Source organism: Aotus nancymaae, unplaced genomic scaffold (assembly GCF_030222135.1).
Source record: "Aotus nancymaae isolate 86718 unplaced genomic scaffold, 86718_ANA_hifiasm-v0.15.2.pri h1tg000057l, whole genome shotgun sequence".
NCBI classification, from domain to species: Eukaryota; Metazoa; Chordata; class Mammalia; order Primates; family Aotidae; genus Aotus; species Aotus nancymaae.
Window position 1 is genome coordinate 31,588,091 of NW_026988471.1, and position 15,221 is coordinate 31,603,311.

A 15,221-nucleotide genomic window follows, 5' to 3' on the forward strand; every position below is an offset into this window, starting at 1 on the left:
GGGACTACAGGTGTGCACCACCATGCCTGACTAATTGAAGTGTTTTTAATACGCAGATTTCAGCATGTCTTAGCAGATATGAGACTTTATCTTTTGAGCTCTTAGTGATAGTAGCTTGAGTAAAAAATTTTTCCCGAGTTGATCTGAGTTAGATGGTCTTGTAGACTGACTATTAATTTACTCTATTGTTTTATTTATTTATTTACTTATTTTTTGGATCAGAGTTTCGCTCTGTTGCCCAGGTTGGAGTGCAATGGCACTATCTCGGCTCACTGCAATCTCCACCTCCTGGGTTCAAGCAGTTCTCCTGCCTCAGCCTCCCTGATAGCTGGGATTACAGACTCTTGCAACCATGCCCAGCTAATTTTTTTGTACTTTTAGTAGAAACAGGGTTTCACCGAGTTGGCCAGCTGGTCTTGAACTCCTGACCTCAGGTGATCCCCACGCCTTGGCCTTCCAAAGTTCTGGGATTATAGGCATGAGCCACCATACCTGGCCACTTTAAATAAAGTATCACCAAGGCCTGAGGCCGACAAATGGCATTATTTATTTATTTATTTATTTTTTTCCTAGCAGATGAAGGAACAAGGCATTATTTTTTTTTTTTGTAGTGAGAACTTATGGTCACTAATGAATGAGTGAGATGGTTTTTAAGTTGGTCAGAAATTTTCATCATCGGGTATATTAAGCATTGGCTGTTTGTGGTGGCTCATGCCTGTAATCCCAGCACTTTGGGAGGCCAAAGCCAGCAGATCACCTGAGGTCAGGAGGTTGAGACCAGCCTCACCAACATGGTGAAACCCTGTCTCTACTAAAAATACAAAAATTGGCCAGGCATGGTCGGGCATGATGGCTCACATCTGTAATTCCAGTACTTTAGGAGGCCAAGGCAGGCGGATATCATGAGGTCAGGAGTTTGAGACCAAAATGGCCGACACAGTGAAACCTCATCTCTACTAAAAATACAAAAATAAGCCAGGTGTGATGATGGGTGCCTATAATCCCAGCTCCTTGGGAGGCTGAGGCAGGAAAATCACTTGAACCCAGGAGGCAGAGTTTGCAGTGAACCAAGATCTCACACCACTGCACTCCAGCCTGAGCTACACAACAAGACTCTGTCTCAAAAAAAAAAAAGTATGTTAAGCATCATTTGAAAAATAATTTATATACTGTCAACAACTTAGGAGAATTAATAAATATGTGGACTACTGGTTGTAGAAGTCATTCTTGTACTGTTAGAGAGGGAAGTTCCCTTAATTTCTTGGCAGATGTAAGCAACTCTTGACTTCTGCTTAAAAACACATTTTCCTATAGTATATCACTATGTATACATCATTCTGTGCTGCAATCTTGCCTTTCTTTTCTTTCTTCTTCTTTTTTTTTTGTGGTGAGAGACAGGGTCTCACTGTGTTGCCCAGGCTGATCTTGAACTCCTGGCCCCAAGTAATCCTCCCACCTCAGCCTCCTGAGTAGCTGGAACTTCAGGAGCACACCAGCCTGCCTGGCTCCTCTTGTCATTCAATTGAAACATTGTTCTTTCTGTTAGAGATTTTTCCTGTGTGTATTTATTATATCTTTTCTTTTCTTTTGTTTGGAGATGTTGTCTTGCTATGTTGTCCAGGCTGGCCTTCAACTTGTGAGCTTAAGTGATCCTCCTGTTCCAGCCTCCTGAGCAGCTGAGACTACAGGCACCTGGCTTATATCATTCTCTTAATGGTGTTATTAAAAGTGGTTTATTTGGCAAATTAAGATAAAATGGTAAAGAAAATTAATTTTAACCTTTTAAATTAATTTTTGAGTAACCTGACTTCTAAGAAATGTATCAAGTTGCTTATGATGATATTATTTTTGTGAAATTATAAAAGAAGCAGATTTTCCCACAACCCTTAATTTGTGAAGTATATAGACTAGAATTAGTACTATGTAAGTGGTTGAGTAGAAAGAGTCTTGGCATTGAAATTAACAGATATGGGACCTAATGCTAGTTAACTTATCTGAATATCAGTGTCCATTTATAAAATGGGATAAACTGGCAAATATTTGTTTGTTGCCTTATGAGTATGCTACTGCTCCCTGCTATCTGGGAGGTTCTTGACTAGTATGACTTCTCAATTAGACCATTCTGTTATAAGTGTTATAATCAGGAGATAAAATCTAAAAGTTACCTAAGCAAGACTTTCTAAGTTCCCTTTTTAATTAATGCCTCAATTTTCTTTCTTTTTTTTTTTTTTGAGACAGAGTCTCACTCTGTCACTGAGGCTTGAGTGCAGTGGCTTGATCTTGGCTGACTGCAGCCTCTGCCTCCCGGGTTCAAGCAGTTCTTCTGCCTCAGCTTCCCAAATAGCTGGGACTACAGGCGTGCACCACCACGCCCAGCTAATTTTTTTGTATTTTTAGTGGAGACGGTGTTTTACCATGTTGGTCAGGCTGGTCTTGAACTCCTGACCTCAAATGATCTGCCTGCTTTGGCCTCCCAAAGTGCTGGGATTATAGGCGTGAGCCACTGCGCCCAGCCTCAATTTCCAATTGTTCAATTTTTACTTTTGCAGAGATGGGATCTCACTCTGTTGCCCAGGCTTGTCTCAAACTCCTGGCTTCAAGTGATCTTCCTACCTTGGTTTCCCAAAGTGCTGAGATTACAGGCATGAGCTACTGTGCCAGCCCTCAATTTTTATATTAAGCAATTCTTGATAAACTGAAAAGGTCTATTACACTTACTAGTAGAAAAATAGGCTATGCTTTCTGTATTTGTTTCATTCTGCCCTCCCCTATATGAGAATTTAGGTTTGAGAGTTAATTTATAGATCTGATTTTTTTTTTTTTTTAGGAGATGGGGTTTCACTGTGTTGCCCAGGCTAATCTCGAACTTCTGAGCTCAGGCAAACTGCCAGCCTCGGCCTCCCAAAGTGCTGGGATTACAGGCAAGAGCCACATAGCCCGGCCTATAGATCTGTATTTTTTTTTTTCCCACTTTAGCATAAGAATTTTCAGCTGATGTAGATCTGATTTTTAAGAGTTCTGCATAATATTTTACATATATATATGTGTGTGTGTGTGTGTGTATATATATATATTTTTTTTTTTAAGGGCCAGAATCCCTTCTCTGTTGCTCAAGCTGGAGGTTAGTGGTGTGATCACAGCTGACTGTAATCTTAAACACTTGACAGGGCTCAAGCAGTCCTTTCCTCTCAGTCTCCTGAGTAGCCAGGATTACAGATGTGTACCACTGCACTCAGCTATTTAAACATTTTTTTTTGTAGAGATGGGGATCTCACTGTGTTGCCCAGGCTGGTCTTGAATTTCTGGCCTCAAGGGAGCTTCCTGCTTCCCAAAGTGCTGGGATTACAAGTGTGAGCCACTGTGCCTGGCCTTGTATTATATATCTTCTTAAAAGGGAAATCTTTTTGACTGGATGTATGTAAATTCCCATGTCTAGAAGTAAAGCATAAGTTGCCAGACCTGACTCACTTATTGCTGACAGCAGATAAGGGACAGATAATTGAAATGTAAACTGACTTCATTATCCATAGTGATAGGAAAAGAATGAAAATAAGGCAACACCTCAGGGAATTCAGTGAAAAACGATCTGAAATGTCCTTGCTATTAGATAATTTTATATTTCCATATATGGACTGAGGAAATAGTATTAATTCAGAAGTATTTTGTCATAGAGTCAAAATTCATTTGTGGTTGCATCATGGGTGTAGTAGTTGTGGTATATAATACTTCAGAAGCTAACCTGGCTGTGGTGTGTAGCAGTTTAGAAGGGAACCTCTTTGTCAAATGAGGAAATTAAGTTCAAGCAGAAAAGTGCTTTTGAGCCAGGTGCTGTGGCCCACAGCTGTCATCCCAGGTACATAGAAGTCTGAGGCAGGAGAATGGCTTGAGTCCAGGAGTTTGAAGTTGTGATGTGTGATGATGGCACCTGTAAATAGCCACTGCACTCCATCCTGGCAGTGTAGTGAGACCCCATTTCAAAAAGCTTTTTGGTAACTGTCATCTCATATTTGTAGGTAACTAAAAGGAAAACTAATTCTTAGACTTTCATGTAATATAATATAATATAATTATAAATAATTTATAATGCGCTTATCAAAAGTACCTATCATAACTTGCACACATGTACATATACACACATGCACATACACAGAGGAAGCTCTGGAGGAATATAAACCTTTGTCAGATTTTTCTGTGGGAGGAGGATGATATTGGGGCAGTGAAAGAGAGATTTTCACTCTTCACAGTATATACTTTTTTTCTTTTAAGAGACGTGGTCTTACAGTGTTGCCCAGTTGGTCTCAAATTCCTAGCCTTGAGCAATCTTCTCATTTCAGCCTCCTGAGTAGCTGGGATTACAGGTATGAGCTACCACATCCGACCATACCTTTACATTGGCTTGTTGTTTCTTGTTTTTATTCTTTTTTTTTAAAGTAAATATATGTTGATCAAGTAAGAAAAAGCATCAGCGAATGAAAGAAAAAGCTATATACTCAGTTTGTGCATTAGTCAAGACATTGTATAAAATCCAGTTTCTGACTGGGTGGAGTACCTCATGCCTGTAATCCCAGCACAATGGGAGGCCAAGGTGGGTGATCACTTGAGCCCAGGAGTTGGAGACCAGCGTGGGCAACATGGCAAAACCCCATCTCTGCCAAAAAATACGAAAATTTGCAGGGCATGGTGACATGGGCCAGTAGTCCCAGCAACTCAGGAAGCTGCAGTGGGAGATCACCTGAGCCTGGGGAGGTACAGGCTTCAGTGAGCTGTGATCATGCCACTGCACTCCAGCCTGGGTGACAGAATGAGACCTTATCTCAAAAAATATATATATATAGTTTCTGTCCTCAGAAAGGTCTCAGATAGAGTTACAAACCTGAAAAACAAGTGCTGTCCAATATGGTGTCAACTTCAAGGAACAGTGTAGAAGTTCAAAGAAGTGAAAGATCAGTATGCGCCACACTGATAGAAGACTGTAAGGAAGAGGTTTCATACTGGTGTAGAAGTGATTGATCTTGTCAGTTTGGGAGAATATCTGAATCTAAGGTATTTCTTACTGTGTTGATTGTGTAAAATACATTGCTTCGAGGAGGATATAGCAATGAGTAAGACATGATTTCTTAACTTGTTGGGTAGTAGACAGTGAACAACATTGGAACCTGGGATAGCATACATAAATACAGTGGAATGTGTTTGCAAGGGAATTACAAATAATGTGCTGGAAGTTCAGGTGATGAAAAAATCACTCTACAGGGGGTTCTTGCAGGAGGCCTCTGAAGGAATTGGTACTTGGATTAAAGTGGTGACAGAGTGCCACAGAGCAGGATGAATACAACATATATTTTAAAGGAGGAGATGGTAAGTTCAAAATGGCATCAGGAAGTCCAAGTGGCTAAAATAAATACAGGCTTTGAGAGGATGGAGGTGAGGTGTTATGGAAGACATAGATGTGGGTTTTGGTATTATTACTGAAGACAGCAGTGGATGGGTAATTTTATTGAGGAATAAATTTAATTTTATGAATGTAAAAAAAATTCTAAAAATTAATCTTAGTTAATGCAAAAAGAGTTTTCTAAAGTATTCTTTTATTTCAGCTTACATGGTGTTTTTTTCCTAGAGCTTGCCGTGGTGGACTTTGAGATGTGTGAATATTCACCAGCATTTGCTTGAGGAACGCTCACCTTTGCTTTTCGCTCTTGCTGAAAACTGTATTGATCAAGGTATGTAGCAGATTTTTGTTTGATATGGGCTCGTAGCTCTGTTCCAATTACTTGGCTGAGATACTCCTTGTTAGTTGTTTTTGTTTGTTTTTGTTTTTTTTGAGTCGGAGTCTTACTCTGTTGCCCGGGCTGGAGTGCAGTGGCATGATCTCGGCTCACTGCAACCTCTGCCTCCCTGGTTCAAGTGATTCTCCCACCTCAGCCTCCCCAGTAGCTGGGATTACAGGCACCTACCACTATGCCCAGCTAATTTTTTCTATTTTTAGTAGAGACAGGGTTTTACTATGTTGGCCAGGCTGCTCTCGAATTCCCAACCTCGTGATTCACCTGCCTCAGCCTCCCAAAGTGCTGGGATTATAGGCTTGAGCCACAGCACCCAGCCTAGTTTATTTTTTGACTGGTAGTAGTGCCTTTTTGTTCAGAGCTTTTTTTCTGTTTTGTATGTAGAATATCACAAGTTGTTATGTTTTCAGATTACAGAGTTGCTTTGGTCTTTTGAGTTTAAAAAAAAATAACCACTTTCATTTTCTTTACCTACTTTGAAAGGGTGATTTGGTGTATGTAGGTCACCATGATTTTATCACAAATTGTTTAAAGATATTTTACTATTTTCTCTGTTCTTTAAGAAGCCTCATTGGAAACAAATGTACTCTCGTCTTTTTTTTCCTTAAAATTCTTAACTAACTTAATCTAGAGTAAATTATGTTAAATTACACACAGAATAAGAAATTATCCTCTGTTCTATTGAGTACATCAAGGAAAGTGTCAGTTTTTAAGCATTTAATAGAAAATAAGTTTCACTGAAGGTAATGATGGGTAGAGAGTCTATTTTGCATTTCATTTTATTAGTATTTTTTGTAACATGTAATATATACGCGGAAAAGTACCTAAGACATAAATGAAAAATTTGGCAGATAATTATAAACCAAACATCCATGTACATGCCTCCTGCTGCCTTTGTTGCAGATAGCCCTCCTGTATCCTAGGGAAATACTTTGAAAAGGAGGAGACTCTTAGGTGCCTTGATACTTGATTTTCAGTCTTACTGGCTTTTGGGATGATTTTTCTTGGCAAAAGTTGCAACACAAAACAAAAACAAAAACAGATTCTCTTGTGCTGAAGGAATACGTGAATGTAAATGAACTTGGACTTGATCATGAGTTTTCGAGTTACAGAGATTGGATTGGACTTTAGCTGTGTCTGGTTCCAAAGCCTAGACTCCTTTTACATCCAAAGAGTATGAAATGAATATGTATGTGTGTGTGTCCAAGGGACATGGGGAGTGGTAGTTAGCATCACTCTGTGTGGAGAAAAGTGATCTGTACTTGATGGAGGTAGCACATTCATGAAGGCATAACATAATTCTCATGTGTGTGCATGTATAACGTAAGAGGCTGCTGTACCTTTTGGGGATCTGTTTCCTTCAGGAGTTTTTATAGTAACATACTATAGACCAGAATACAGTGGAGAGGACTATAGCTTGTTTAGTCATAAATATTACTAAGCCAGATGAGTGTTTGAAACTAATTTCTCAGTTTTTATTTTATTCTAGGACAGAAATATATAAACATAGGCTAATCTTAGATAAAATTACCATCTATACATAATTCAAAAAGAGGTAACAATGAAAGTATCATTCAATCAGTATAATAATTGATTCATGGCCGGGCGTGGTGGCTCACGCCTATAATCCCAGCACTTTGGGAGGCCGAGGCAGGTGGATCACGAGGTCAAGAGATCGACACCATCCTGGTCAACATGGTGAAACCCTGTCTCTACTAAAAATACAAAAATTAGCTAGCTGGGCATGGTGCCACGCACCTGTAGTCCCAGCTACTTGGGAGGCTGAGGCAGGAGAATTGCTTGAACCCAGGAGGCAGAGGTTGCGGTCAGCCGAGATTGTGCCATTGCACTCCAGCCTGGGTAATGAGCGAAACTCTGTCTCAAAAAAAAAAAAAAAAGAAAAAAAGTTGTAAGTCATCCCTTGGTATCGTGGGGGGATTGGTTCTGGACCCTGACCCTCTCATACCAACATCCTTGGATACTTTCCTTATGTATCTTTTTAAAAGGTAGGAGCCGTATGGTATGTTCTGGAGAGGATTTTATTTTAAGAATTAATATTAAGTTCCAAACCAGAATGGGTTAATTAAGATAGCTGGGAAATGTGACTCTTAAGTGACTCATTCCTCAAGAGGTCTCAGTTCTTTTCTGTATTATATTTTAGCATGTCATTTGCTTTGCCTTGCAACTAGGAATTTTTTATGTTGCTGTTCTAGGCTAATCAATGGCACTTTTCAGTTTATCTAGTCATAAAATGGTCCATTTTGGCTATCTCTAAATAGGTTTGTAGGTAGTACTGAATTATAACATTTCATGTAGAATTTCATTTTTAGAATGTTTTGTTCTGGGATTTGATCCAAATGTTGACCAAACAGTCAGCTATAACTGAAATACTATTCAGTGTCCAGAGAAGGATGTTGTATTTGAAATGTTGCCCTTAAAAAATCATTAGAAAGTTGGCAGGATTCTTTTTTTCAGTCTATGAAATATAAGCAAAGAATTTTATGAACAACTGTGATATTTAGGTTTTTGTCCAGACATGTTTTACCAGTACAATATAGTGGAATGGAGCCTATCATAATGTCAGCATACTTTGCTGGACTGATTACATCTATGATAAGAGTAGGTCAGAATCTTGAAAAATACATTCCTCAGTACAACCTAAGGCATTCTTTTGGATGTCACACTAAATGAAACCATGATTCTCTAAAGACTACTTCAGGGCATACAACAATTGATCGTGGGATCCAGTGCTGAAAACAAGTTATGTATAGTGCATGAGATGTAATATTGCACTTTAGCTATTTGAAAATGACCTCATAAAGTCACTAAGAGAAACCAGTAGGAGAGCTCCAGTGTGGTGGCTCATGCCTGTAATTCCAGCACTCTGAAAGGCAGGGGTGGGTGGATTGCTTGAGGTCAGGAGTTTGAGACCAGCCTGGCCAACATAGTGAAACCCCATCTCTACTAAAACAAAAAATTAGCTGGGCGTGGTGGCGGGCACCTATAATCCCAGCTACTGGGGAGGCTGAGGTAGGAGAATCACTTGAAACTGGAGGTGGAGGTTACAGTGAGCCAAGATCACACCACTGTGCTTCAGCCTGGATGACAGAGTGAGACTCCGTCTCAGAAAAAAAAAAAAAGATAGTCTCTTGGCAACTGATGCATACATTGATTTCTTTTCATAAATTTGATACTTTGGAATAAATGTTATTGAATATACTAAATATCATTGTATTTATAATTGTCCATTAAGGATTTCATTTTAGCATAGCATTTAAATAATCTCATAAGAAGGGATTTTGGTTTTAGCATACATTTTAAGTGTGGGTGACATTTTGATCCAGAAGGTCACAAATATTCATTTGCAGGGAGAACCTCCTGATTTATTAAAATAATAATAATATATGCCTATTGGGTCAACATGCTCCTTATTAAATTGAAACCTGAGTTATCTATCATCAAAGCTCAAAATTTTGCTTTCATCGTTGAGTCATTGTTTTCCACCATTCTGCATTTCTAGCCAGTTCTTAAATCTTACCAGTTCTTCCCCAAGGGTCTCATATTTATCCTCTTTTCCATATCTACAGCTTTTATCCTAATCTGAAAACTTTAGTTTGGAAGAGCCCTTTAGAGATAATCTTGTCTAGCTAAACCGTTTTGCAAAGAATTGAGACTTAGAGAAGTTGCCCAAGAACCAGCACAATTATCTGGAGTTTTTGACTCCAAGTCCTGCTGACACTTTCCCTTGCCGTTTCCAAGCTGGGTCAGTAAGGCAGAATTCTAGTAACTAATAACGATAATGCGACTGAAATTTCTATAGCATATATACCGTATCAAGCACTCTTTGAAGTCTTTAGTTACATTAATTAGCTTATTCCTCACAACTATGAGGTAGAGCTGAAGATGGAATAGTAGTGGATATAGTATGCCTTTTAAAAATAGCTTTTCAAAAGTTTGATTAACCTACAATAAGGTCTCATATTTACGGTATACAAATTGTCACATTTTGTATATGTATACACCTGTGAAATCATCACAATTAAGATGATTAACAGGGTATAGCATTTCACATTATTATTGTTTTTTTGAGACAGGGTCCTGCTCTTATCATCTGGGTTGGAGTGCAGTGGTGCGATCTTGGCTCATTGCAACTTTGAACTCCCAGGCTCAAGTTATCCTCCTGCCTTACCCTTCTGAATAGGTGGGACTAAAGGTGTGTGCTACCACACATGGCTAATTTTTTTTTTTTTTTTGAGACGGAGTCTCACTCTGTCGCCCAGGCTGGAGTGCAATGGCATGATCTTGGCTCACTGCACCCTCTACCTCCCAGGTTCATGAGATTCTCCTGCCTCAGTCTCCTGAGTAGTTGGGATCACTGGTGTCCACCACCATGGCCGGCTAATTTTTGTATTTTTAGTAGAGATGGGGTTTCACCATGTTGGCAAGGCTGGTCTGAAACTCCAGACCTCAAGTGATCTGCCCCCTCGGCCTCCCAAAGTGCTGGGATTACAGGCGTGAGCCACTGCGCCCAGTCTAGGTTCAGGTATATTTCAAACCATCATCTTTCATATTACTGTTATTTCTGAATCTGTGTCTCTATGCAGGCATTATCTCAAGACATTATTTGTTTTTCTTCATGCTTGACTAATATTTATGAGATTCAGCTTCTCAGGAGAATGTGGTTGCTTGGATGCCTGTATTGCTCTTGGGGAAACAGCAATTCTTTCTCTCTTTTTCTTTTTCGTTTTGAAATAGAGTTTTGCTCTTGTTACCCAGGCTGGAGTGCAATGGCATGATCTTGGCTCACCGAAAGCTCCGCCTCCGGGGTTCAAGCAATTCTCCTGCCTCAGCCTCCCAAGTAGCTGGGATTACAGGCATGCACCACCACACCCAGCTAATTTTTGTATTTTTAGTAGAGACAGGGTTTCACCATGTTGGCCAGGCTGGTCTTGATCTCTTGACCTCATGATCCACCTGCCTCAGCCTCCCAGTGCTGGGATTACAGGCGTGAGCCACCGCGCCTGGCTGGAAACAGCAATTCTCTATCTTCATTGCTCTTTTTCCTCATAGTTCTATATGTCTTCATCAGTAGCTTAATTACATTGGAAAGTTTTTCTGCTGAAAACTTCTGATGGCTTTCAATTTTTACTCTATATGGGAAGGTTAAAACTAGATAAAAGCCTCAATCCTTTTAAAACTTATCCTGGCTGGGCGCGGTGGGTCACGCCTGTAATCCCAGCACTTTGGGAGGCCAAGGCGGGCAAATCACGAGGTCAAGAGATCGAGACCATCCTGGCCAACATGGTGAAACCCCGTCTCTACTAAAAATACAAAAAAAATTAGCTGGACGTGGTGGCGCGCGCCTGTAGTCCCAGCTACTCGGGAGGCTGAGGCAGGAGAATTGCTTGAACCCAGGAGGCAGAGGTTGCAGTGAGCCGAGGTCGTGCCACTGCACTCCAGCCTGGTGACGGAGTGAGACTCTGTCTAAAAAAAAAAAACTTGTCCTTACAGAGATTGGGCCTTCTCACTTTCCAAATTTTAAAGATGTACTGTTTTTTTCAAGTTTGAAACTGCTGTGTCAGGTTGTATAGCCTTTGGCTCTTCTCTCATCTGCCTTTGGGCTATGTTTTCTGATGATTCTTTCCACTTAGGACAGGTGAAACTCAAAAGTTATGGTGATAAACTCTGTTTCTGTTTGCTTGGAGATGTTCTTGTTTCTCTCCTTGAACTGTTGATTAAAAGATTCTAGGCAGCACCATGAAGATACTCTTTTCTTTTTTCTTTCTTTTTTTTTTGAGACAGTCTCACTCTTGTCACCCAGGCTGGAGTGGGAGTAGAGTGGCACGATCTCCACTCCCTGCAACCTCCACCTCCTGGGTTCAAGCAATTCTCCCACCTCAGCCTCCCTTGTAGCTTGGATTATAGGCATGCACCATCACACCCAGCTAATTTTTGTGTTTTTTGTAGAGACGGGGTTTCACCAGGTTGGCCAGGCTGGTCTTGAATTCCCGCCCTCAGGTGTGAGCCACCATGCCCAGCCTATTTTCTTTTAGTTTCCGTTGTTAGTGTTGAGAAATCAGTATTTCTCCAATTGCTCTTCCTGTGTGACTAGTCCACCTATTTTCTTTTGCTGTTCTTAAGAGCTTTACTTTGTATTTGTGGTTCTTTAGTTAGACTATGAACTAGGTATGGATTCTTTGCCTTTTTTTGTTTTGTTTTCTTTTGAGACAGGTTGTGGCTCTGTCACCCAGGCTGGAGTGCAGTGGTGTGATCTTGGCTCACTGCAACCTCTACCTCCCAGTCTCAAGTAATTCTCCCACCTCAGCCTCCTGAGTAGCTCAGACTACAGGCACACACCACCATGCCCAGCTAATTTTTGCATTTGTAGTAGAAACGGGGTTTCACCATGTTGGTCAAGCTGGTCTCAAACTCCTGAGCTCAGCTGACCCGCCTGCATTGGCCTTTCAGAGTGCTAGAATTACAGGCCTAAGCCACCACGCCCGAGCTCTCCTACTTTATTTATCCAACATTTGATCCCTGAACATAGACGATAATGCAGAGAAAGCGCAGAAGTACAAGATCAAAGCCAGTTTTACTGATAGTACATACATATATACATATATATAGATTGATGGGCAGAAAAGTTGATAGGTAGATAGAAGGGAAGATAGATACATATAATCAACTTTGGGCATTTGTGTGACTTCTTTATGTATTCTTAGTACAGTCTAAATTTGATAGTAGACCTACCTGAGCTATCACAACTTAGTAAGGCTTCTTAAATACAGCAAATGTCCTTTCCGTGAAACTTGAGAGAGGATTTTTAAAAACCTTGGGCAATCCTTATGTCCCTTGATTTTTGCATCCAGAACGTTTTGGGAAGATTACTGTCATGGGTAATGAAGCAAAATTGTGTCATTTGTGAATTGTACTAAGGTCATAGAAGGTTATTATCGTTCTGAGAGTAATGACTAGACACTCAGGAATAATGGGCAGACAAAAGGAGAAGAACATTAAAAAAAAAGAAGCCTTCATCAAGAGTATTATGTATTATTAGATCCAGCTTTTCCTGAGTTTGATTTGCATGGATGAAATCTACTCAGGGGTTTTCACAGTGAAGTTCATGTTAGGATGCCTGTGTGCCTTCTCAGGTGAGACATGTACATCTTGACTTACTCTCTGAGTCCAGAGACTCTCTTATATAGACTGTAGAAAAACACTATCTTTCTTTTTCAGACCCATTTACATTTTAGTTCACATAAAGACAAAGGGATATCTGTTTCTTAGCTGTGGGTGTTTCTGCCAGATTATAGGTGGTAAAGTAGATTGGGCTTTTGTAGCATCAGCTCTGCACCTTTATCCTTCTCCTGACAACTTCTTTGTATCCCTGTCCCCTACAAGCTTGCGTTTACATCCTGGCATTGCCACTTAATAAGATGACTAATCAGTAAGCTGAGCTAAGTTTTTTTTTTAATTTAAATAAGAATTTTTTTTTGAGACGGAGTTTCACTCTTCTTTTGTTCAGTCTGGAGTGCAATGGGGCTATTTCGGCTCACTGTAACGTCCACCTTCCAGGTTCAAGTAGTTCTGCCTCAGCCTCCCAAGTAGATGGCATTACAGGTGTGTGCCACCATGCCCAGCTAATTTTGTATTTTTAGTAGTCTTTAAGCCATCTTGAGTTAATTTTTGTATAAGGTGTAAGGAAGGGGTCAAGTTTCAGTTTTCTGCATATGGCTAGCCAGTTTTCCCAACATCGTTTACTAAATAGGGAATCCTTTCCCCATTGCTTGTTTTTGTCGTTTGTCAAAGATCAGATGGTTGTAGATGTGTGGTGTTATTTCTGAAGCCTCTGTTCTGTTCCATTGGTCTATAGATCTGCTTTGGTACCAGCACCATGCTGTTTTGGTTCTTGTAGCCTTGTAGTAACCAGCATGATGTAGTCAGGTAGCAGTATGCCTCCAGCTTTGTGCTTTTTGCTTAGGATTGTCTTGGCTATATGGGCTTTTTTTTTGGTTCCATATGAATTTTAAAGTAGTTTTTTCAAATTCTGGGAAGAAAGTCAATGTTGCCTTGATGGGGAGAGCATTGAATCTATAAATTACTTTGGGTAGTATGGCCTTTTTCACAATATTGATTCTTCCTATTTGTGAGCATGGAATGTTTTTCCATTTGTTTGTGTCCTCTCTTATTTCCTTGAGCTGTGGTTTGTAGTCCTTGAAGAGGTCCTTCACATCCCTTATAAGTTGTATTCCTAGGTATTTTATTCTCTTTGTAGCAATTGTAAATGGGGGTTCACTCATTATTTGGCTCTCTGTTTGGCTCTTATTGGTGTATAGGAATGCTTGTGATTTCTGCACGTTGATTTTGTATCCTGAGACTTTGCTCAAGTTGCTTATCAGCTTAAGGAGATTTTGGGCTGAGACGATGGAGTTTCTAAATATGCAATCATGTCATCTATAAACAGAGATAATTTGACTTCCTTTCTTCCTGTTTGAATACCCTTTATTTCTTTCTCTTACCTGATTACCCTGGCCAGAACTTCCAATACTGTTTTGAATAGGTGTGATGTGAGAGGACATTCTTGTCTTGTGCTGGTTTTCAAAGGGAATGCTTCCAGTTTTTGCCCATTCAGTATGATATTGGCTGTGGGTTTGTCATAAATAGCTCTTATTATTTTGAGATGTTCCATCAACACCTAGTTTATTGAGAGTTGTTAGCGTGAAGGGATGTTGAATTTTATCGAAGGTCTTTTTGGCATCTATTGAGATAATCATGTGGTTTTTGTCATTGGTTCTGTTTATGTCATGGATTACATTTATTGATTTGTGTATGTTGAATCAGCCTTGCATCCCAGAGATGAAGCCTACTTGATCCTGGTGGATAAACTTTTTGATATGCTACTGGATTTGCTTGCCAGTATTTTATTGAGGATTTTTGCATTGATGTTCATCAAGGATATTGGCTTGAAATTTTCTCTTTTTGTTGTGTCTCTGCCAGGTTTTGGCATCAGGATGATACTGACCTCATAAAATGAGTTAGGGAGGAGTTCTTCTTTTTTTATTGTTTGGAATAGTTTCAGAAGAAATAGTACAAGCTTCTTTTTGTATCTCTGGTAGAATTCGGTTGTGAATCCATCTGGTCCTGGGCCTTTTTTAGTTGTATGCTATTAATTACCTCCTTAGTTTCAGAACTTGTTATTGGTCTATTTATTCAGGGATTCAACTTCTTCCTGGTTTAGTCTTGGGAGGGTGTATGTGTCCAGAAATTTATCCATTTCTTCTAGATTTTCTAGTTTATTTGCATAGAAGTGTTCATAGTATTCTCTGATGGTAGTTTGTATTTTTGTGGGGTCAGTGGTAATACCTCCTTTGTCATTTTTTATTGTGTCTATTTGATTCTTCTCTGTTTTCTTCTTTATTAATCTGGCTAGCAGTTTATCTA

The 15,221-nt window shown here is 39.8% G+C and overlaps 1 protein-coding gene across 3 annotated transcripts in view; it reads left to right on the forward strand.

The window, feature by feature from the left end:
• TTC27 (tetratricopeptide repeat domain 27) overlaps nt 1–15,221 on the forward strand; it is a 191,180-nt gene that overhangs the window by 11,964 nt on the left and 163,995 nt on the right. For all 3 annotated transcript variants that reach the window (XM_021674421.2, XM_021674423.2, XM_021674422.2), the window contains exon 5: nt 5,615–5,717. In XM_021674421.2, coding sequence (XP_021530096.2) covers nt 5,615–5,717 — 103 coding nt within the window. The remainder of the gene's footprint in view (nt 1–5,614; nt 5,718–15,221) is intronic.